This window comes from Moschus berezovskii, chromosome 12, assembly GCF_049115385.1.
Source record: "Moschus berezovskii isolate FMDL1 chromosome 12, NW_MosBer_1.0, whole genome shotgun sequence".
Classification (NCBI taxonomy): Eukaryota; Metazoa; Chordata; class Mammalia; order Artiodactyla; family Moschidae; genus Moschus; species Moschus berezovskii.
In genome coordinates, this window is record NC_142471.1 from 19,698,554 (window position 1) to 19,724,731 (window position 26,178).

At 37.8% G+C, this 26,178-nt stretch overlaps 1 protein-coding gene across 7 annotated transcripts in view; it reads right to left on the minus strand.

Annotated features, from left to right (window-relative positions):
• JMJD1C (jumonji domain containing 1C) overlaps positions 1 to 26,178 on the minus strand; it is a 330,340-nt gene that overhangs the window by 45,734 nt on the left and 258,428 nt on the right. For 5 of the 7 annotated variants that reach the window (XM_055425636.2, XM_088841916.1, XM_055425633.2 and 2 more), the window contains one exon: positions 484 to 589. The exons of the other annotated variants lie outside the window; for them this stretch is intronic. In XM_055425636.2, coding sequence (XP_055281611.2) covers positions 484 to 490 — 7 coding nt within the window. In that variant the 5' untranslated portion in view covers positions 491 to 589. The remainder of the gene's footprint in view (positions 1 to 483; positions 590 to 26,178) is intronic. 7 annotated transcript variants of the gene reach the window in all.

Sequence of the window (26,178 nt, forward strand, 5' to 3'; positions counted from 1 at the left end):
CATAAAATCTCAACTGAAGACAAGCTTGTATCTTACTAAAAAAAGGAAACAAAACTAAGACTAGTATTGTGGTCATTGCTGAGGAAGGCAAACTGAAATAAGCCACTTTTATCAGATACCAACAGCATTCTTCAAAGGAAATCAACTGTGGCTCTGGGCAACCCTCCACAGAAAACAATGCTTCCTTCTCCAGGAAGGACACACCTAAAGCATTCTGTAATATGGAAATTTTCCTATCAACAAAACACCTGTGTGGTCATAATTTTATTCCAGGCATTTAGCTCAAATTAGTAAACTAGCGAAGTTATCAACTTCCTATTGAAATTATTCTGATTTTGCTATTATTTTCTGTGTCCTGTATATAATTGAAAATATTAGACTGGGTCTTCTATTTATACTGCATATAACTAAACAACCAAAAGCAAACGAGAAATTGCCCAGTTCTAAAAACAAAAAAATTAATGCATAACTCAAAACAGTTACCTTGCATAAAAATCTCCTGAACCTTTTGTTCCTTTACCCAGACTTTCACTTCTTCCTGAAGTTGCGGGTTGTCCCTGAGAACTGGGTTTAGGCTGTCTATGTCGTCCTAGAATTATAGATTAAAAGAAAGGTCCATGTTACGCTGTCCTAACATTAATGTTACCAACCTTCCCATCTATATGTTCTAAGGACTGAAGAAAATTCCTTTATCTAAATGTATGCAAAAATGCAAATTCGTAAGTTATAGTTCATTAGCAGTAACATAACAACAGACCCTAAGAAATAAATCCATGGTAAGATTTGATCTTTGACAAGAATGTCTTAAGGAAAAATTTGAAATCTACTAATGTGTTCTCTAACTGTAAGCCTTATATAAGTCACCTTTTTAAGGGTTTCACTGTTAGAAGCAATATACAAACCAAATACCTTCAGGTCATCTAAGGTTGGTAGCAAACAAATCAAGTTGAATATTTTGGGAAGCAATACATACATACATAGATGAGTTGTCCTCTCCCCACTATACCTAAAACATTAGTTTTAAACAAGTCATTATTTGACAAGACAAGCCACTGTATGGATTTCAACACCATCAAATTCAGTTCTACTCAAACTCATCTGACCAGTAACTTCACTGATAAAAGTTTTATTTTTTCAAGCCAGTGTCAAAGCATCCAGGCAATTTAAATTACGTTATTGATGATATTATCCTCATAACAGGGTGGATCTAGACACAGAAACAACCGGTTCTCTCTCCTTGGAGATGTGAATCACACAGTCACATGGTTTCCCACAATCTGTTGGTCCCCCGATGGACTCTGACATTCTGTTCTCTCTCAAAGCACCTCTGCTGCTCCTGCATTTGAGATCAGCGGCAGGAGCCCTAGAGTAGAGCTGGGAAGAACAACAAAGCAGCACTGTCAATTTGGCGGCCCTTTTAAAAGTGGACTAGCGGATCATGGAAACCAGGGAACAGAAAGGTGCTACAAGAAGAAAATTTTACCTGGGGAATAAAAATAATTTGGCAATTTGGAAAAGCCAAAAAGAGGCTGAAGAGTACAAAGAGTCTCTAATCAAGCAGGTCATTCTTCATTCTTTAAAGTTTATCCAAGTAAAGCACTTTGCTTCTCACTTCATCACTGCTTTAAGGGACCATTCTGCATTTCTGGAATAATACTGTGGTGCTGCTAAGCCACTTCAGTCGTGTCCGACTCTGTGTGACCCCATAGACGGAAGCCCACCAGGCTCCCCCTTCCCTAGGATTCTCCAGGCAAGAACACTGGAGTGGGTTGCCATTTCCTGTGGTAAACACTGATATTTTGTTTATACCTAGTGAACACCAACAAACAAAACTATAAGACGCTTACACTTATCACCTATGCTCTCCTTGGAAAATATACAAAAATGCTGCTTCACAGCAGAAGCAAATACTGGAGTGGAAAGATGTTACACAAAAAAGTAGGTAAAATCTGTCATGGGGGCAATGGGGGAAGCCCAGCCCATGACCTGTCTTCCTTTTTGTAAAGAAACTTAACACTCCCTTTTCTCCATTCCTCTTTAATAATACACTGCACACTGAGTGAATCTCATTACTTGAGTAACAGAATATATCATGGGGAGTTTAGACTCTAACCCTCTTGATGCACACGAGGTGACAGTGAAGTCCATGATAGGCAAAACACAGGAAACTTTCTGTTTCCCAAGGAAAACAATTACCATTTCCAGAGAGTTCCGACAGATACCAAATTATTTCTCACTTTATCTTCCATACACAGATCCAAACTTAACTCCTTGGTGTCAAACACAAGCCTAATCATTTCCCTACATGATGGTCTTCAAACGTTTGAGTTATGGTTTTATGTTTTCACAGCGTGAGCCTTCTCTAGTTTCAATGCTCATCTTTATCATAATTGTTCTTCTTACTCTTATTCTAGATATTTAACTGGTATGAAGATGATGAGTACACAGAAAATTCACACAATTACATGGGTATCACAGCTGACTTATATGAAATTTACTTTTAGGGTACTGCTGCCAAGCCTTTATATTTTGGGGAGGGGAATAGTACAAACTGCTATTAAAGCAGCACTGCCAATACTTTGTAGACAAGTACAGGCAGGATTTATAAAATCAGTTTCCTATACAGAAATTTTTATAATTAAAACTACTGACATGTAAGTTTTGCTCAGTATTTATTTATGTTTTATTTATTCAACACGTTAGGTTTCCCTGGTGGCTCAGCTGTAAAGAATCCATCTGACAATGCAGAAGACTCAGGCTGGATCCCCTGGAGAAGGAAATGGCAACTCACTGCAGTATTCTTGCCTGGAAAATCCCTTGGACAGAGAAGCCTGGTGGGCTACAGTCCATGGGGTTGCAAAAGTGTCGGACACAACTTAGTGATTAAACCTTTTTTTATTAATTCAACAGGCTGAAAAAAAGAGCTACTTTTCCAAAATCATTAGACAGCAGTTATCGTCTCAATAATGACCCATTCATTTCTAGAGGAAAAAAAGTATACTATTAAAAGTTGATAGTACCAGTCTACTTACATGCCATTTACATATTTATGAGTTAACTATGAAATTAATTAAAACCCATGAAAATTATCCCAACACAATGCCCAGCTATGATAGTTCTATTGTTGCTGAAATCTTTCTCCACATATAGTGCTTTGTAAGTTAAGAGGCATTTTCATTGTTCTTAATATTCTTATAGCCTGGTTTCAGTTTTGATCCTCAGATGCACGATTACCTTTTTTTTTTAGCCTTCTGTCTTGTCACCAACCATTCCCACTTGATGGGAATGTATCTAGGGAAAAGGCCACATGATCTTTCTGACTGCATTCAATACCTAAGGACACCCTGCTTCCTTTACTTGCATCCCACAGACTACTTCCCTCTGTTCACTGCAGCAACTCTCTCTGGAGCTGATGAGATTACGTTTATCTCCCTATGTACCCTACCTATCCTGAAAGGTCTGTCACTGTCTTTGCCTTTTAAATCCTTTCCCTTCCTCTCTTTAAATAATGATGGGGCTAAATTATACCCAAAGCTCACCACCTGCTGTGAAAACTGACTCAATGGAAAGCACCATGTGCTGGGAAAGATTGAAGGCAGGAGGAGAAGGGGACAACAGAGGATGATATGGTTGGGTGGCATCACCAACTCGATAGGAGTTTGAGCAAGCTCCACGAATTGGTGATGGACAGGGAAGCCTGGCGTGCTGCAGTCCATGAGACATGACTGAGTGAACTGAACTGAATGTAAGCTCCTTCGAAGCAGGGACAGTGTTTTCTGTATGTTCTCTATTGTATTGTGCTTAGTACACTGTAAATGCTCAATAAATAATGATGATGTGAGGCAGTAAGTCTTGATGCTAAGAGTGAGAAACTGAAATGTTCCCCCACCCCAAAAAGAGGTATTTCTGTAGAAATGTAGTCATCATTACCATTTTAAAGAGGCTCACAAAAGAATAAAAGATCAAATCTTGTAACAGTTTTAGCAGGTTGCCAAATGAAGTTTCTCCATTTACTGACCTAATGTTGTGAAAGTGCAAAAAGAAAAAATGAGATATAAGGCTATAATGCAGACTCACAGAGAAGGGGATCATAATCATAATCATAAATTACTAATAAATATTCACTATCTTTGACAGAATGCAACTAACAAATTCAATCCTGGGCGTTCACTGGAAGGACTGATGCTGAAGCTGAAGCTCCAATACTGTGGCCACCTCATGCGACGATTTGACTCACTGGAAAAGACTCTGATGCTGGGAGGGATTGGGGGTGGGAGGAGAAGGGGACGACAGAGAATGAGATGGCTGGATGGCATCACCGACTCGATGGACATGAGTTTGAGTGAACTCCGGGAGTTGGTGATGGACAGAGAGGCCTGGCGTGCTGTGATTCATGGGGTTGCAAAGAGTCGGACACGACTGAGTGACTGAACTGAACTAACAAATTCAGCTGTGCCTTGAGCTTTTCTTTACATTAACTGCAATTACCCCAACAATTTCATATTATATAACTAAAATAACATGTATTCATTAATCTCCTCTCCCCAGATAGTGAAGGAATAGCACTCTCTGTGAATCTTCTTCATAAACTCCATCCAATGTATTAATTACGGAAGTTACAACCTCCAGGAAATGACTAATGGGAAAAAAGAATATCAGTGCAGCAAGATCTGTTGTACTAGAAATTTACATAGAAAATATGGGAAAATTCTAAACAATGCCTTCAGTGAAGTTCTGGACTATATTTATTGCTTACTTGTATGCTGTTACTTTCCTCCAAAAGACAGAGGTTAGCTTTAATTGAGTATTAGTGACACCTTAATGTAAATAATAAAAAAGAAAAATAACTAACAAGACTGTGCATTTACTACAGCAGATACTCTGGATGCTTTCCAAACCTATGAATTTTTGTAGAGCTGAGATTATTATACCCCTTCACATGTTAGACACAGAGAGGTCCGTGATTACAGTCAGGATGTGATAGAGAGAGCTAGCACTTGAATCTAGTTCTGTGACTCTAAACCCCAGCCTCTTCACTTATTCTGTTTTCTCATGAACTAGTATAACGTAAAGGTATAAATAATAGATTATTTACTGTCACTGCCATTCAAAATCTGACACATTTCTTGCATTATATGGAAGAGGCGAAAGAATATCTTAAGTCAGAATGGGTTAAAAGCAAAGAATTCAACATTAGGTGGAAGTTATCTTTCTATACAACCTTATATTGGCCATGTGAATTTCTGCATATAGAAACAGTCTAACACTCATCAAACAGAAAAGACAGGATGTTAAATTCATGCCATCTTATAACAAGGAAGGATAAAAGAAAGAGAAGACAATCACTCTGGCAATGTGACATAATCATGATCTACAAATTCTCAAATGCTGCATTTTTAGGTAAACATTACCCTGATTTACTATGAGATGATCGAAACACAGATGTATTCCTCATGAATACAGAAGAATATGATGAAATTAAAAAGCATCATTCCTCAAAATATAAAAGCTAAAATCAGGTTGGAATCTGTACTCTGATAATTAGACTACTGCACTAACCTAATTTTTGTGCAATTCTCTACTTCATCCCAGTTCAAAGGGAAACAATAAAAATTTTACTGAAGTGAAAACTAAGATCATAGCACTAAAATATTCAGATATGCCTGGCTAGGTTTAAAAAACAGCAATAACATGACAGTGCTCAAAGTATATATAACACATTTTCTAAGATAATAAAGAAACAATTTGTCATACCATAACAGTGCTCCTTACTATTTCAACAAATATTTTATGTTACACATCCTCTAGATTTAAATACTGACCAAAGAGCCAGCAGAGGCATCAAACAGGTAACAGTATACCAGTTGTTAGTTTCTATCAATATGACTGAGTTGACTGGCTTAACAATTTTAAGAGATTGCTCTAAAGTCTTAACTGATGACTTTCACTTTAGGATATAAGAAATACAGGGACAAATTCTTAGAAAGGTACAGTCTCCCAAGATTGAACCCGGAAGAAACAGAAAATATAAACACACCAATCACAAATACTGAAATTGAAACTGTGATTAAAAATCTCCCAACAAACAAAAGTCCAGGACCTGACAGCTTCACTGGCAAGTTTTTTTCAAACATTTAGAGAAGAGTTAACACCTATCCTTCTCAAACTGTTCCAAAAAATTGCAGAGGAAGGAAAACTTCCTCATTTTACGAGGCTCCCATTGCCCTGATACCAAAACCAGAGAAAGATAACACACAAAAAAGAAAACTACGGGCCAATATCACTGATGAACATAGAAGCAAAAATCCTCAACACAATATTGGCAAATTGTATCCAACACAACATTAAAAAGCTCATATACCACTGATCTAGTGGGATTCATCCCAAGGATGCAAGGATTTTCCAATATCTGCAAATCAATCACAGTGATACACCTTATCTACAAATTGAAGAATAAGAAATATAAAACTGGAGCAACTTCTCTCCCTTTGGACAATTTTCGATGGAGAATGACCTAAGGCCTGCTTTCAAACTTACACTGAGTGTGCCTTAGTAAAAGAATTTTTCTTCCTCCTGCAATAAAGTCCCTGACCTTTGTGATGACATCTTAAATCCAATTATATTACATAAATTCCCCTATAAAAATCATACTTGACTGTATTTTATACGAGTAATCATAAAAGAAACTGTATCTTGAATGTCAGATTGGGTGATTGAACATGCTTTGCCACAGTCATAATTTAAATTCATGCTTCAGCAAAACTACAAATACTTGTCCTTAGATCCCTGAGGTTGCTAGCCAACAGTGAATAACATGAATGATAGGTTCATGTAGGTCAAGAGTGACATCAACTACTATTATTCCCAGTTCCTGTATAACTTATAAAAGAGCCCAATTTGTTAATAAGGCTCTACTGAAATTGGAAACCTATTAAGTCTGAGAGTTACTACAGAGATCTTCAAAAGGCACAACTGTCTAACCATCTGCAATTTAATTAAATGCAGCTGCCACTGAGGGCTTCCATATATTTTCCTGATACAAAGCAAGAGTTGGCAAACTTTTCCCCTAAAGGGCCAAGTAAATACACTAGGCTTTGCAGAGTATACCATCCCTGTCTCCACGACTCAACTCTGCTACTATAGGGCCCAAAGCAGCCAAAGAATACCATAAACAATATATAACTGAATGGGCATGGCTGCATTTCAATAAAGTTTATTTACTGGCATTACATGAAATTAGAATTTCACATATTGTTGTGTCATGACATTCTTTTGAGTCTTTTTCCAACTATTTAAAAATGTGAGAGGCCTTATAAAAAACAGGAAGGAGGTTTGATTTGACCTGTGGTCACTTTACCTACCCATGATTTAAAAGAACACAACTACTATAAACCAAAATTAAAAATTTCTCATCAAGGCAATGCAGTTCAATGGCAGATAGACTGCAAACTGTTTCCAGAAGTGTCTGCATATTCATAAGCATAGAAAAACAAAGCAATTACCAAAATCTTTTCGTTATTAAAGAAAGACTATTTTAAGATGTCATTTTTTTAAGGCTTTCACAAGTAAAACAATTTCCCGGGTACATTCCTGTACATGATTAGCTCTCTGAATATAATAATGTACTTGATTTCAGTGTAGAAAAGTTATCCATTTTGAAAGATAAGATTCAATCCTTTGGGTCAATGAGAATTATATACAGAGGTCAGTACTATGCACTTCTCTGGACTCCGGAGTAGGGTAAAAATAGAAACATGTATTGAAAAAGAAGAAATTTTCCAAAATTTATCCTATGGTTCATACATCAAGACTGCAAAATGAGTGTTTTCTCCATAAGATAATTTAATATAATCTCATTTATACTGTCTCCTAAGGAACACACATACTCATTCAAAACAAACAAAAAACAGGGGAGAGGAAGATCCAAACAGGGAAACAAAGAAATCTTAATTTCTTTGCTTCTCTACTTCCTCCAAGGGCTGACCATGTGACAACTCTGAAAAGAAAGCAATTAGGGTTAAGAGGACAGAGAAGGCAATGGCGACCCATTCCAGTACTCTTGCCTGGAAAATCCCATGGATGGAGCCCGGTAGGCTGCAGTTCATGGGGTTGCGAAGAGTCAGATATGACTGAGCAACTTCACTTTCACTTTTCACTTTCATGCATTGGAGAAGGAAATGGCAACCCACTCCAGTGTTCTTGCCTGGAGAATCCCAGGGACGGCGGAGCCTGGTGGGCTGACGTCTCTGGGGTCGCACAGAGTTGGACATGACTGAAGCAACTTAGCAGCAGCAGCAGCAGCAGCAGGGTTAAGAGGAAGAAAACACATTACCACACCCTGTCACAAAATTGTCTCAGACTACTACTGGGAGAAATGACCAACATATTTCAAATATTTTACCTGATATTTTCTATTACATAAGGTGAAAGCTATGTTGTTTCTAAAATGTCTGACTCTTTGCGACCCCATGGACTATACATATACAGTCCATGGAATTCTCTAAGCCACAATACTGGAGTGGGTAGCCTTTTCCTCTCCAGGGGATCTTCCCAACCCAGGAACTAAATCCAGGTCTCACATACTGCAGGTGGATTCTTTACCACCTGAACCACAAGAGAAGCCCAAAATCTTTCTAACATAATTCTAAACCTTGTACTGCCAACTTTGGTGACTTCTTCACAACATATTATATGATAAAACCTAAAAATTTCCAGATTCTTAATCACTGTTAAAAGTTTTAGGCAAAATTTAAATTGTTTTAGTTTATTTAGGACCTATCTGATTCCCTGCATATAAACCACACGTTAATATTTTTAGTGTCAAGAGTAGTGGACACATTACTTATACACACTATACAAAACCTCTGGAAGAAAAAAAAGGTCTCTCTTAACATCATTCAAGAATTACCAAATTTAAATGTATTCCAGTTTTTCTGTCAATCAGACTGGAAAATATAAAAAATTTATGACACCATTCATGAGAGAGAAAACAACTTTTTCTGAAAGGCAGTTGGACTACACATCCTATCTGAAATAATGAATGTTTCTGCAATTCATTTCAGCTCACAAGAAATTGTGGGAAAAAAGGTTAATGACGTCAGTATAACACAGAAGTAATGTTCATTCCTTGAGTTGAGCTATTTCAAATCCTAAAAGATGATGCTGTTCAAGTGCTGCACTCAATATACCAGCAAATTTGGAAAACTCAGCAGTGACCACAGGACTGGAAAAGGTCAGTTTTCAATTCAATCCCAAAGAAAGGCAATGCTAAAGAATGCTCAAACTGCACAATTGCACTCCTCTCACACACTAGCAAAGTAATGCTCAAAATTCTCCAAGCAAGGCTTCAACAGTGTGTGGACTGTGAACTTCCAGATGTTCAAGCTGGATTTAGAAAAGGCAGAGGAACCAGAGATCAAATTGCCAACATCCTCTGGATCATAGAAAAAGCAACTGAGTTCCACAAAAATACCTACTTCTGCTTTATTGACTATGCCAAAGCCTCTGACTGTATGGATCACCACAAATGTGGAAAATTCGTAAAGACATGGGAATACCAGACCACCTGACTTGCCTCCTGAAAAATCTGTATGCAGGTCAAGAAGCAACAGTTAAAACTGGACATGGAACAACAGACTGGTTCTAAATCGGGAAAGGAGAATATCAAGGCTGTATATTGTCACCCTGCTAATTTAACTTTTATATGTAGAGTATAGTATGCGAAATGCCAGGCTGGATGAAGCACAAGCTGGAATCAAGATTGCTGGGAGAAATATCAATAACCTCAGATGTGCAGATGTCACCACCCTTATGGAAGAAAGCGAAGAAGAACTAAAGGGCCTCTTGATGAAAGTGGAAGAGGAGAGGGAAAAAATTGGCTTAAAATGCAACATTCAGAAAACTAAGATCATAGCATCTGGTCCCATCACTTCATGGGAAATAGATGGGGCAACAATGGAAACAGTGACAGATTTTTTGGCGGGCTCCAAAATCACTGCAGATGGTGACTGTGGCCATGAAATTAAAAGACGCTTACTCCTTGGAAGAAGAGCTATACCAACCTAGACAGCATATTAAAAAGCAGAGACATTACTTTGCCAACAAAGGTCAATCTAGTCAAAGCTATTGTTTTTCCAGTGGTCATATATGCATGTGAGAGTTGGACTGTAAAGAAAGCTGAGTGCTGAAGAATTGATGCTTTTGAACTGTGGTGTTGGAGAAGACTCTTGAGAGTCTCTTGGACAGCAAGGAGATCCAACCAGACTATCCAAAAGGAAATCAGTCCTTAATTTTCATTTCAAGGACTGATATTGAAACTCCAATACTTTGGTCACCTGATGCAAAGAACTGACTCACTGGAAAAGACCCTGATGCTAGGAAAGATTGAAGGCAGGAGAAGGGGATAACAGGGGATGAGATGGTTGGATGGCATCACTGACTCGACGGACATGAGTTTGAGCAAGCTCCAGGTGATGTTGGTGATGGACAGGGAAGCCTAGAGTGCTGCAGTCCATGGGGTCGTGAAGAGTCGGACACGACTGAGTAACTGAACTGAACTGAACTGTATCTTCTTTTATTTTGCTTTCGACTCCATAATCCAGCAATATCAAGTCTTCCTTACACATTCTTAATATCAAGCAAACTTCCTCTTACCCTTAAAGAACGGTATCTGCTTAACTTTATTAGAAATTTGTCATTTTAAAGTCTATTTTTACATGATTATTATTCTATGTGCTAGTACTCTCTTAAAAAATTTGCATAAGCTTTGAACAATCTACTCCACTGTACAACATAAGGTTTTCCATAGTTTTAGTATCTTCAACTTACCCAACATTTAACTTGTCTGTAATCTAAGGAAATAAATGAATAACATATCAAATTAATAAATGTATATGGAGGGTCTATGTGTTTTAAAATAGAAAAAAAGTTTTTTTTTCCAGTTGATCATATGTAAGAGAACAAAACAGTCAGTAAAATGATTATAAGCTCAAACAGTGACATATAAGGAAGCTAATGACAGAATAAAAAGATTAATTTAAAAATTTTGCCACATAATTTTTAAAGACAATCACATTATAATTTTGAATATAATCAAAACAATAGATAATTAAGTCCTGTCTATATATAATTTCATAATCCCTGGTTGATTTTGGTTAATTTAGATGAGTGGTATCCTCCAGTTGCAATATAGCTTAAATATATCCTAAATTAGGAGAAGGAAATGGCAACCTACTCCTGTGTTCTTGCCTGGAGAATCCCAGGGACGGAGGAGCCTGGTGGGCTCCTATGGGGTCTATGGGGTCGCACAGAGTCGGACACGACTGAAGCAACTTAGCAGCAGCAGCAGTATATCCTAAATTGACTGTATATGATTAATGGAATGAATTTTTTCTCAGCCTTTGAAAAGTATCTAATAACCATATTCACTTAACAGTATAATCAATTTTAACAAAATCTTAAATTTTGATCGACAGATAAGATCAATACTTCACAAATATTAATATCATTTAATCCTAACAAATTACTTGCTAGTCTGATATTATTCTCTCCATTTTACAGATGATTTAGCCCAAATCACATGGCTGGAAGGCACATTAAAGAGTCTGAATAATGTCAAAGCCCTTTCCACAAATCCATTGTCCTAACCATGAACTAGAAGAATAAAGAATCTGAATACTCTCTGCTGGGTTTTCAGTATCTTCCTTATGATATTAGTGTCATGATGACAGAAGTAAAAAGAAATCCAATTAACCAAATTATTTTGTTACAGAAAATGATGTTTGCTAAAGGCGGTTCACAGAAATATAGTATTCCAAAATTTGGAATAGTTATCAAAAATAATAAACTCTTATCTATTAGGTATAAGTAACTTATCAGATCTAAGATGGGATTTTAGAATGTGATATACCATATTAATATACATGTCCTATTACATCAGGTCTTAGGGTTTTTTGTTTAAAATGTATTTATTTGGCTGTGCTGGGTCTTAGTTGCAGCTTTTGATTATCTAGTTCCCTGTCTAGGGATCAAACCTGGGTCCCCTCCATTGGCTGTCTGGAGTCTTAGCCACTGGACCATCAGGGAAATCCCCTATTGCATCAGTTCTTAACAAAGCACCTACTTGCTTTATTTTTATTTGTTCAGTTATATCAAAGTTAAAGAAAAAGCTAACTAGATTATTTATTAATTATATTATATTAATTTATAATTATATATTTTATTATTGAAATTAATTTAAAACAACTACCATTTGGGTTTCTCTGCTAATCTCCGAACTGAATGAAGTTGACCTTTTAAAAAGTATTCTGAGTAAACTTTATTAAGACTTATAATATTTCTGCATTTTCAACTACAACTTGCTAAGTGTCCTCTCATCTCAGAATTACCACAGAGCAAAAATCAGAACAATTAAGTAAAACTTTAAAAACCACTTGAAGGAAAATGTGTTTCCTTCTAAACCACATGTTAATATTCTTTGTGGTACCTTTTATAATAGTTTTGAACTTTTTATGGCAGTTCAAAAGTCTGGAAGGCAATTTTTCTTTCAAGTTATTTATCAGCATGGTTTTTACACAGTTGAGTCATCCTGAGTTCAACCTATTGAGTCACCTGCTTACAGCATCTGCCAACCACAATTTACTAACTGCAGTTTCCTCAAACTTACAACTGAACAAACTCAGGAAGGCCTGGGAAATGTTTAATGTTTTCCAAAATAGTAACTGAAAATATTCCTTCAGAACAGCCTAAGTTTAAGAAAATAAAACAAAAAAAAGCAACTCTCTTCCTCTTGATGAGCCCTCCACCGATGGCAGTTTCACTCTATCTTGTGAAGAGGGAGCGGGAGCTCAACCTAAGGAGGAAATAAACTTATATGCTTGTATAATTTTTTGGAAAGTGATCCATTAAAAGTAATTCTAGTCAATGACTATTCTGATCAGAGTGAACATTTATTTTTACATTATAAAACGTGGGGCTTCTCTGGTGGCTCAGTGGTAAAAGAATTCACCTGCCAGTGCAAGAGACACGGATTGGATCCCTGGCCTGGGAACATCCCACATGCCTTGTAGCAACTAAGCCTGTGTACCAGGACTACTGAGGCTGTGGCTCTACAGAGCCTGGGAACTGCAGCTAATGAACTCATGGGCAGCAACTACTTAGGCCTGTGCTGTTCAACAAGAGAAGCCACCGCTCCACAACTAGAGAGTCACTCCCACTTCCGCACTAGAGAAAGGCTAGAAAAGATTTAATATCAAAATTAACACCATACCATACACGTTCCAGGGCTGATTTTCACTATTCCCAATATACTGTTATGGAAATTAAAAACCTATAAATTTAAGATTATATAATAATTCTCTTAGATAGGATGAATATAACAATATATCTAGTCCAAACTGAAATAATCAACAAGTCCTGTAACTTCATGGTCTTGTTGGATCTGCCAAGCGACTTAATTATACATGACAAATGTGTCAAGTTATTCAGAAAAAAGAAGGGAGCTAAAATTACAAATCCAAAGTCTCATAATAAAAGAACATCTTAATTACCTAGGACTGCTAAGCAAGGTAGTATGCATAACTGTACCTTACCACAATTACCAGATCATTGTTTTGCTATTCTGAAACGGTAAGTTTAATGTACTTAGAACACCTTATCAGGAAAAAAGAGAACATAAAATGAGTGAGGCATGTTAAATGATTATAAAAAGAAGGGTAGGTTTTAAACATTACAGAAATAAAATTTATCAAAATCCCACTAATTCTGAAAATATTTCTAGAGTTCCTTCATTTAATAACATACTAAATAAAATTTCAGCTTTTTAATAATGCGATTATCATCATTATTGATTACTTTTATGTTATAGTCTAATTACTGATTGATATAAATAAAGTATTGTTGCTTCTACACCAAACTGTTCTAGAAAGACAAAATTTTAGTTCTAACTACATTTTAGTTTCTCCTGTAACCTTTTGTGCTATCAAGCTCCCTCTACCATCATCATCCTTTTTTAAACTTTGTTTTTGATATTTCATATGCTATGGTAGAGGAAATCAGATTAGATAATTTGTTAGAATTACGTTTGAAACACTAAGTGCTAGAGAGTGAGTAAAACATTTCATTCAACAAGGTTTCTGAATACCAAACTTCTGCCCCTGTGAATCTTACAGCCTGTAGAACGGTACTACAGCCTGCAGGGACAGAGACTAAGACACATCACTGCCAAACAGATTAAACGGTTTTACATATAACACAAGAGGTGAGACAAAGACGGTGGGGAAAGATAGTCCTGCTAGGTATTCCAGGAAAGACACCACAGAAAAGGAGGCATCTGAGTTGGGACTCGAGACAAGCATGAATACCTAGATTCTTGAGTTGAAACTTCAAAAACACAATGGCACCTATCAGGATATGGTAGAGCAGAAAAGAAGGGCTCTTAGGACATGTGACAGGCACATGAAGACACAGACACAGATGCAACAGTATGGCCCATATGGAGAACTCAAAGTACAATGAGACGGACTGACTCAGAACACTGGAGTAAGCAACCAGGAAGACTGAAAGACCCTGTTCAGAGAGCTCCGTAATGGTCCAGCCAAAGGAGGATGGAGGCTTTGCAATAGAGATGAGGAGGATGTTGTGTGCAAATACAATGTTAAAGCAGAATCAGCAATTTTTGGAGCCAATAAGTAAGGGCGAGAGAGGAACCTAACACATTCTCAGATGTTGATTTGAGTGACAAAATGAGGTAGATACTGTTATGCCATTAGCCAGGATACAAAATGATTAGGAAAGACAAGGTTTGAGTGCTGAAACTTTAACATTGTAGTAGGCAGCAGCAAATACATGTTTCACCTTCTCAATGACATCCACCATGACCCCAATACTCTAGCCTGCTTCCCCCTTCTCCATTCTCAATAGCTCTTACTTTTCTTTACTTCTTTTATCGTGGCAATAATTAAGCTATCACACTGTACTACTTACTTATTATTATTTTTATTTTCTACTGTGCCCTTTCTAGAATTTAAGCTCCAAAGGGACAGGAATTTATGTTTAAACAATGCTGGACACTTAGAAGAAGCTAAAAAAATAAATGTTAAATGAATGACAGTGTAGCAAGGAAGTCTGGACTAGAGGTACAGATTCAGAAGATAGAGCTTTTAAATGATAGTGAAAGCAACTGGAAATATGACACTGCTTAGACTGAGTAGTGAAAGGAGAAGACACCAAAAAGCATGACCGCGGAAAATGACACATTAAAACTACAGAAGTCTTTGAAGCAGTTAATAAAAGTATATACAAGACAGTGATTCATAGTGCTAAATGCAAAGGTCCAGTAGGAGAGGAATGAGGACCGAAATAATCCATTTTTATTAAGAGATTATTAGTGATCTTCACAGTAACATTAGTTTTGTGGAAATAGAACTATAAGTCAGGCTGCAGTAACTGGAGATGCTTTGGGGAGGTTGCTGCTGCTGCTGCTGCTGCTAAGTCACTTCAGTCGTGTCCGACTCTGTGTGACCCCATAGATGGAAGCCCACCAGGCTCCCCCATCCCTGGGATTCTCCAGGCAAGAACACTGGAGTGGGTTGCCATTTCTTTCTCCAATGTGTGAAAGTGAAAAGTGAAAGTGAAGTCGCTCAGTCGTGTCCGACCCTTAGCGACCCCACGGACTGCAGCCCACCAGGCTCCTCCATCCATGGGATTTTCCGGGCAAGAGTACTGGAGTGGCTTGCCATTGCCTTCTTTTGGGAGGTTAGAAAATATAAAAAAGATTTTAAGTCCAGCTATGTAGCTAAAGGAGTTAAAAATGGGTGTGGTTAGAGAACCTTTATATTTTATATTAGGATGCAGATAACTGAATTTATTTATATAATGAGAAGAAAAGGAGGAACAGGTTTAAGATAAGGTAAATGAACACAATGTATATGTGAAGATGGATTTCAGAGCACAAGGACAGGGATATATGCCTTTTAAAACACAAGGCATAGAGAGGAAAAATTTCAAGAAAATAATACACACAAAAAATTAAATGAGTATATCCCTACTGGGATAAATCCTAAAGATAAAAAGAACTGCAACAAAAAATTTAGACTGCTTTCAGTAATTATACTGTTGGTGGTAATGTTAGTGCTTTGAGGGTGTAAGCTGCACAATGTACAACAAAGCAAATGAATAAACATGTGGCATTCTATCATTTCTAATGTTGTTGAGAACTTGTAACTTCTTAGAATATAACTAACGTAAATACTTAGAATTAATTACAAAGACACTTTAAAATTTATTTATGTATATACACACATAAACATAAAGAGAAACATTTGGTGATGAATACTACATGGAATTATACATGAGGAGCAGTAACACAAACAATACTGGCCATGAATTAGTAACTGTTACACTTGGAAAACAGGTACATGGGAATCCATCTTACTAGTCTACTTCTGTGTTCTCAACAAAAATCCTCTCAAGGTTCCCACTCCAATTTTAATCAGAACAAAAAATAAAGTCTTTATAAAAGCCCTCAAAAGCTCCACTTAAATCTACTTTTATTATCCTTCTTACTTCATCCTCTGGTAGTGGTGGTTTAGTCACTAAGTCGTGTCTGACTCTTGCAACCCCGTGGACTGTAGCCCACCAGGCTCCTCTGTCCATGGGATTTTCCAGGTAAGAATACTGGAGTGGGTTGCCATTTCCTTCTCCAGGGAATCTTCTGGACCCAGAAGTAGAATCCTGGTCTCCTGCCTTGCAGGCAGATTCTTTACTGACTCATCAAGAGGGAAGAACGCATTCTCTACTAACCTCTAGATAGTTGTTTCTTGATGTTCTTGGAATGCTTTCATTTTAGGGCCTATTTTTGCTGTTCCAGCTAATACTTCTTCAGTTCAGTTCAGTCGCTCAGTCGTGTCCGACTCTCCGCGACCCCATGAATCACAGCACGCCAGGCCTCCCTGTCCATCACCAACTCCCGGAGTTCACTCAAACTCATGTCCACAGAGTCGGTGATGCTATCCAGCCATCTCATTCTCCGTTGTCCCCTTCTCCTCCCGCCCCAAACCTTTCCCAGCATCAGTCTTTTCCAGTGAGTCAACTCGTCGCATGAGGTGGCCAAAGTATTGCAGTTTCAGCTTTAGCATCAGTCCCTCCAATGAACATCCAGGATTGATCTCCTTTAGAATGGACTGGTTGGATCTCCTTGCAGTATAAGGGACTCTCAAGAGTCTTCTCCAACACCACAGTTCAATACTTCTTACCAGGTTTTATATTTCTCCATAGCATTTATGTCTTCTAATATACTCAAAAAGTTACTTTGTTTGCTGTCTGTCTCTGCTGACTAGGTTAAGCTCCCTGAAGGAAGGGAATTTATTTTTAGTTTTTGTTCATGGCTATATCTTAGAAAACAAAGTAGAAAATGAAGTCTCTCAGATGTGTTTGACTCTTTGTGGCCCCATGGACTGTAGCCCACCAGGCTCCTCCATCCATGAATTTTCCAGGCCAGAGTACTGGAGTGGGTTGCCATTTCCCTCTCTGGCTATACCTTAAGTACCTAGAAATGTGCCTACGACATAGCAGATGCCCCCAAAGTATTTGTATATTTGAATTAGTCATGGAACAAAGGGACGCATCTCTTGAGATAAGAGAAAGGAGGTAAGCAAAGGTATATAAATAGGTATAAGGACAGGAAGTTAAGGGGGTTCCTGCTTATAACCTCAAATTCCTCTGAGCTGCAGGAGCAAGGTCATCTATCTACTAAGGGAAAAAGGAAGTTGAATAGAGTAGTGACACCTTGGAATAACTGCTTTAGGAAACGAAGCTCAAAGTGGGGCATAGAAAAGGCTGCCAGCTGGTACCAGAAGCTCAGCTGAAACTGGAAACACAATGACACCAAAATACATTGGTATAAGTTTCTCCTTCCATGTTAAACTTTCAGGGCGAGGCTTTCAAGAAGAAATTTCTGCATTGATATCAATGTTATATACCTGCACTGTCCTCCATGTGGCAATCTGAACACTTTTGAAATGTGGCTAGCATGACTGAGGAAGTGAGTATTAAATTTACTTTTGCTTGACATTTCCCTAGCAGTCCAGTGGTTAACACTTCATGATCCCAGTGCAGGGGCCATGGGTGCGATCGCTGGTGAGGAACTAAGAGTCCACATGGAGCAGCCAATAAATAAATTAAAATTTAAAAAATAAATAAATTTACTTTTGCTTCATTTAAATTTAAATAGCCACATGTGACTAGTGGCTACCAATAACGGACAGTATATTTTCATTGGGATCAGTGTAGAGAAAATAAAAATACTACTCCAAAATAAGAAATTAAAAAGGTAGATGTGACAGAAAGACAAAGGCATAAGGCAGCTAAAGTGGTTAAGTATGACCGAAATAATATGTCACATGAGAGAGATTTTGGTTGGAAATAAAGAGAAAAATTGGAGAATGTAGGAAAATCACCAATTAGGTTGACCACTGACAATTATGTGACCACTGGAAAGGTTGTAAGGTGAGTGAATGACATCTGTTTTGTGCTCAGGGTTGTTCTGATGCATGTAAATGTATGCATCAGAAACCAAGATTTACCCAACCAGACCTATTTATTTTCTGAACTACTATAAATCACAAAAAATTTAATAGGATACAAACTTTTTTCTTATACATATCTTACAGACAATAACAATACTATGATGAAAAAGGTACTATACAGATAATTCTAAAGATGAAAAATGAAAGACTGTTAAGTGGTTATACACTTTGCCTAATATTTCAGACATTAAACAGAAGAGTTGGGATCTGAGTCAAAGTTAGGCTTGTTCTACCACTACATTCTGATATTTTAATGGATGGAAACTTTTGTTTCCATAGGAAGAGACAAAATTCCCTAAAATTATAAATTTTATATATTGTGTACTTAGATGTACTACTCAATTCAGTTCATCCGCTCTTTGCAACTCTTTGCGATCCCATGGATTGCAGCATGCCAAGCTTCCTTGTCCATCACCAACTCCCAGAGTTTAACCAAACTCATGTCCACTGAGTCGGTGATGCCAACCATCTCATCCTCTGCCATCCCCTTCTCCTCCCGCCTTCAATCATTCCCAGCATCAGGATCTTTTCAAATAAGTCGGCTCTTCACATCAGGTGGTCAAAGTATTGGAGCACCAACTTCAGCATCAGTCCTTCCAATGAATATCCAGGACTGATTTCCTTTAGGATGGACTGGTTGGATCTCCTTGCTGTCCAAGGGACTCTCAAGAGTCTTCTCCAACACCACAATTCAAAAGCATCAATTGCTCAGCGCTCAGCTTTCTTTATAGTCCAGCTCTCACATCCAGACATGACCACTGGAAAAACCATAGCCTTGACTAGACGGACCTTTTTTGGCAAAGTAACATGTCTGCTTTTTAATATGCTGTCTAGGGTGGTCAAAGCTTTTCTTCCAGGAGTAAGCGTCTTTTAATTTCATGGCTACAGTCACCATCTACAGTGCTTTTGGAGCCCCCCAAAATAAAGACTGCCACTGTTTCCACTGTTGCCCCATCTATTTGCCATGAAGTGAAGGGACCAGATGCAATGATCTTACTTTTCTGAATGTTGAGCTTTAAGCCAACTTTTTCACTCTCCTTTTTTGCTTTCATCAAGAGGCTCTTTAGTTCTTCTTCGCTTTCTGCCATAAGGGTGGTGTCACCTGCATATCTGAGGTTATTGATATTTCTTCCAGCAATCCTGATTCAAGCTTGTGCTTCATCCAGTCCAGCCTGTCTCATGATGTACTCTGCATATAAGTTAAATAAGCAGGGTGACAATATACAGCCTTGATGTACTCTTTTTCCTATTTGGAACCAGTCTGTTGTTCCATGTCCAGTTCTAACTGTTGATTCCTGACCTGCATACAGGTTTCTCAGGAGGGAGGTCAGGTGGTCTGGTATTCCCATCTTGTCCAGAATTTTTCCACAGTTTGTGGTGATCAACACAGTCAAAGGCTTTGGCATAGTCAATAAAGCCAAAGTACATGTTTTTCTGGAACTCTCTTGCTTTCTCCATGATCCAACAGAAGTTGGCAATTTGATCTCTGGTGCCTCTGCCTTTTCTAAATCCAGATTGAACATCTGGAAGTTCACGGTTCACAAACTGTTGAAGCCTGGCTTGAAGAATTGTGAGCATCACTTTACTAGCGTGTGAGATGAGTGCAATTGTACCGTAGTTTGAGCATCCTTTGGCATTGCCTTTCTTTGGGATTGGAATGAAAACTGACCTTCTTCAGTCCTGTGGCCACTGCTGAGTTTTCCAAATTTGCTGGCATATTGAGTGCAGCACTTCCACAGCATCATCTTTTAGGATTTGAAATAGCTCAACTGGAATTCCATCACCTCCACTAGCTTTGTTCATAGTGATGCTTCCCAAGGCCCACTTGACTTCACATTCCAGGATGTCTGGCTCTAGGTAAGTGATCACACCACTGTGATTATCTGGGTCATGAAGATCTTTTTTATACAGTTCTTCTGTGTATTCTTGTCACCTCTTCTTAGTATCTTCTGCTTCTGTTAGGTCCATACCATTTCTGTCCTTTATTGAGCCTATCTTTGCACAAAATATTCCCTTGGTATCTCTAATTTTCTTGAAGAGATCTCTAGTCTTTCCCAGTCTACTGTTTCCCTCTATTTCTTTGCACTGATCACTGAGGAAGGCTTTCTTATCTCTCCTTGGTATTCTTTGGAACTCTGCATTCAAATGGGTATATCTTTCCTTTTCTCCTTTGCTTTTTGCTTCTCTTCTTTTCACAGCTATTTGTATATATTACTGGATATATGTTTGTATATACTACTAGCTATCCTAAAATATAACCTCAATAAATTTAGCAATTTATTCTTTAAACTTCTGTGTGCTGATTTTTATTCTTCTTTATATATATTTTCATTTGATTAACCTATCAATTATTTTTTATTTTTAATAATATTTGGACTAAATCAGACACTCTTTTAAGTCCTTAAAGAGTTTGGAGCAAAAGGCAGAGCTATCAAGTTGTGTCATTGTTCAAACTGAACGCATAAAAAATTTAAGTACAAATGTGTATTTATATCTATCATGGAACAAGACAGAATGAAGAGATACCTTGGACTGATCAAGACAAATAAAAACTAAGCAGTAGTTCAGCCTGCTCCTTTACAGCGGTGGTTCAGTTCAGTTCAGTCGCTCAGTCGTGTCTGACTTGTTGTAGGGATCATCATTAAGCAATGAACTACACACCATAGCCAGAGTAGAGCTTCATAATCTTTTGCAGTTTTAAAAGCATGCCAGTCAGATGCTTCCAATTGATAAGTGTGCCTAACTAATCTAAATGTACTATATCATATGTAGATCATATAGATATATATGATCTATATGATCTATATGTATCTAACTTGTAAGAAAATTTCTCAACAATGGGCTTTGCTAAGCATTGGAAGGAACTGTTATACGATGGAACTTAATTCCTTGAAAATAAGAGCGAATGTGGGAGGAACAACATTAAGCCTCATCCTTCTGAAATGTTTCAGGTATTGCATTCTGGGATGCCTGTAACATCTTATTGGCCTTCAAGCTTGAAGATTCTACATAAGGAGGTCTTATATATCCAGGCCTTACTCATACACACAATTTTCTATTTCCATAAACGTCTATACATGGCAGAGGAGTGAAGGGTTATAAATGGGAAACAATAACATGTCATTTTTTATGTAGAATACCCGACTTCCAGGCAAAGAACATCTAGAGAAGCATTGGATATATACATTATTTTTTAAACGCCTTATTAGTTTACATACTGACCAATTTGTGATATATAGGTATCCCTATTTAAGTACAAATGTGATAGAAAGATATTAACCATTTACAATTAATAATATTTACGAAATGACTAGGAGAGATCTAGAGATCTCAAGAGAATGTGTGAGTGATACAAGAATTTGGTCTGGCATGAGACTGAATTGGTATGGGATTATGAAATTCCAGGGCAAAAATGGCACAGTATTGAAACTCAAGAGGAGGCAAACGGTGAGAAAGAAATGACACTTGCTCATTATTAGGGTGCTTAGAGAATATGGCACGCCAATGTTTGCTAAGCATTTCTAAGTGCCTTGACAAGATTACTCTGAAGGCCTCCACTTTTCTAGTTGTCTTAATTTACAGTCCAATAGCTCTAAATAAAGTGGGGAAGGGCACTGGAAATGTGTGGGGATGGTTTTTTTTTCCTATTAACATAGTAACTAGAAAGAGTTGGTAAAGACATTTAACTGTTGAAAAGCCAGGGATACCTACCATCCTAAAATTCACTATAAAACAAAGAACCAAATATCAACAGTACCGGTGACTGTTAATTATACATATCAACTTGGGTAGGCTATGGTGCCCAGCTGTTTGGTTAAACACCTGTTGAGACATTGTTATGAAGGTATTTTTCAATCAGAAGACTGAGTAAAGCAGACTAACCTCCATAATGTGCCAGGGCTTCTTTTTTATTAGTTGAAGGCCATAAGAATAAAGAATGAGGTCCTCCAAAGAGGAAAAAGCCTGTGCCTTCAGACTGCCATTAGAATTAGCATCAACTCCTGCCAGAATTTCCACTGTTGGCATGTCCTGTGTATTTCAGAGTTCCCAGTCCCAACAAGAGGGTGAGTCAATTTCCTTAAAACTTCTTCTACTCCTTTTCTCTCTACACACACTTGTATACACCCCCACACCCTACGGTGTTGTTTCCCTGGAGAATCCTAACGTACCCCTGTACAGTAAACGCTATGGTTTTTCCAGTAGCCATGGATAGATGTGAGAGTTGGACCATAAGAAGGCTAAGCACCAAAGAGTTGATGCTTTCCAACTGTGGTATTGGAGAAGACTTTTGAGAGTCCCTGGACTGCAAGACGACCCAACCAGTTCATCCTAAAGGAAATCAACCCTGAATATTCACTGGAAGGACTGATGCTGAAGATACAATACCTTGGCCACCTGATGCAAAGAGGTGACTCAGTGGAGAAGACCCTGATGCTGGGAAAGATGGAGGGTAGGAAGAGAAGGTGGCGCCAAATGATGAGATGGCTGATGGTATCACCAACTCAATGGACGTGAGTTTGAGCAAACTATGGGAGATAGTGAAGGACAGGAAAGCCTGGCAGGTTGCAGTCCATGGGGTCGCAAAGAGTCGGACATGATTTACTGACTGAACAGCAATAACAACAACTAGGAAACACTATTAGCTTTCCTTACCTCTTTCCCATCTTCTAAACCTCTGCTTTCTGAGAAAAAGTAAAACCAAAAGGAGAAACAGGCAAGCACTATAAACATACCTCTACTTTAGAACTTATAGCAAGTTTCTGTAATTATATTTAAGTTTCTCCTCCTGGCCTGAAAGAGAACCAAGTATTTTATCTGTCTTTAAATCTCAGTAGCTAGCAAAGAAACTGGCACAAAGCAATAAATGAATGTTGACTGTTACAATTCAACAATCAGTGGATCTTTTTCCCTTGCATCTTAAAAACATAGCTTATCTAAAAGGCATGTCTATGCCTAATAATGTAATGACCGGAATCATACTCCTAACACTGACAGATGCCTCAAAAAATGTCAATAATCACAACACAAAACAGTATACTTTAAAATAATTTATCTTGAGGGTTAACAATCATTTGGACAAATTACGCAGGTGTAGAAAAGTGGGGAAAAAAATTATCTCAAGTAATCAATACAGACATATATAACAAAGCAATAGAATAGAGCCCAGAAATAAATTTTAGAATAAATGGTCAACCTATTTCCAATAAGGGTGACAAGACTATTCAGTGGGAAAAGGACAAATGAGCCTTGGAAATTTGGATATCCACAAGAACTAAATTGGATTTTTCCCTTATACTATCTAAAAATTTATTTAAAAATGAATCAATGACTTATACGTAAGAGCTAAAACTACAAAACTCTTAAAGGCCATTTTTCATGATGTTGGCACTGGTAACAATTTCTCAAATACGATACTGAAAGCATAGGCAATGAATAGCTATTATTTAGAAAATGAAAAATAACAAGTCTTCTCACAGAGAAATTGGATCCTTGTTGGTGAGAATGTAAAATAGTGCAGAGCGTGTGGAAAATTTTTGAACTGTGGTGTTGGAGAAGACTTTTGAGAATCCGGTGGACTGCAAGGACGTCCAACCAGTCCATCCTAAAGGAGATCAGTCCTGGGTGTTCATTGGAAGGACTGATGCGAAAGCTGAAGCTCCAATACTTTGGCCACCTGATGCAAAGAGTTGACTCACTGGAAAAGACTCTGATGCTGGGAGGGATTGGGGGCAGGAGGAGAAGGGGACGACAGAGAATGAGATGGCATCATCGACTCAATGAACATGAGTCTGGGTAAACTCCGGGAGTTGGTGATGGACAGGGAGGCCTGGCATGCTGTGGTCCATGGGGTCGCAAAGAGTCAGACACGACTGAGTGACTGAACTGAACTGTGGAAAACAGTTTGGCTGTTTCTCAAAAAGTAAAACATAAGCTTTCATATGCTCTAGCAATCCCATTCTTAGGTATATACCCACAAGAAGCGAAAGGTGGAACTAAACAAGTATTTGTACATCAATGTTCACAGCAGCATTCATAATAGTATAAAGGTAGAAACAACCCAAAAGTCCATCAACATATGAATGGACAGCCAAAATGTGGTAAATACATACTATGGAATATTATTCACCTATAAAAAGCAATGAAATGCTGACACATGATGCATAGGTGAATTCTGAAGACATTACATTAAGTGAAATAAGCCAGTCACAAAAAGGACAAACTGTACACTTAAATGAGATATCTAGAAAAGGCAAAATAATAATAATAATACAGGTCAAGAAAAGAGAACCAAGAGGTAACCAGGGGCTGGGAAGAGCAGGCTACTGGGAAATAGGGAGTTATTGTTTAATAAATGAAGAGTTTCTATTTGGGATGATGATAAAGTTCAGAATGTGCATTTTGGTGATGGTTGTATAATACTGTGAATATATTCGACTCCATTGACTTGCACACTTAAATGTTTAAAATGCTAAGTTTTACTGTTACCGTTTTTAAACAAATGCCTGTTATCCCTCTACTCCAAAAAGACAATGAAGTTGCAGCCAATAAGGTGGCTGACCCAACTAAAAAATGGTTAAAAAATTTCTGACTAGTCAACCATTCCACCTTCATGGGAAAGGTATAATTAGAGTTAATGCAAGTGGACCATAGAACACACATTTGCTTACTCACTATATTTCAAGCATTTAATCAGACCTGCTGTCTTAGTGGCTTAGCTAATTTAAATGCATCCTGAGATAATTTAGGGGATCACCTAATCTAAGTATAGGGGTATCCTCTCTTTTTTTCTCCCACAATCAGGGTAGATTCCTTATACCTCTCTGGTGTCTGCTACTTTTTCTGTATTTTGCCTATATTTACATTTGTATTTTTCTATGCACTTCCACCATTAGATTATAAGATGTACGAAGGCAGTATATTTGTATTCTTGGAATACAACCCAGAAGGTCCTCAAACATATGAATAAAAAGCCCCCAATCATTATTTATTGACTAAGGGCTAGTACTATTTTGCCTTGAGTCTGAAACCTAGAAAGACTTGGATTTTTAGAGATAATCCTTTTACCAAGAGGCTAAAAGGGCTTTGTTTTAAAGTATTGCTTTTTAATTTTAACTCTGAACAAATTTTTGAGCAAAACAGAGAAAACTAGGCAGCTGAGAAAACTGGGAGAGGGCAAAACATCTTAATCTGTTTGGATTCTTGCCTAGGGAACAAGGGAATCTGAAAACGAAGCACAGATTTGGGGTATAGCTTGATACCAGTATTTGAAAAGTCTAAGGAGATTGTGCAGCTAATACAATTAAGGAAAATTTTAATCTTATATACAGGAAAGATGGCAATCCTAAGCAAACCAGCAAAGTGCCAAACAAAAGAATGATGTGCAAATAAGAGATGTTTCCCACGTGATGGCTCATAAAAGCAGGGTGGCACAGTAGAATAATGTCTTGGAATCTGAAGTTTTTGGTTCAAGTTCTGTTTAGGCTACCACTAGCTATGTGAACCTAGATGCCAAATCACAACTTCCCTAAACCTCAGTTTCTTCGCCTATAAAAACTGCTATCCCAGATTCTCTCCCTTCCTCATCTTTCTTCCT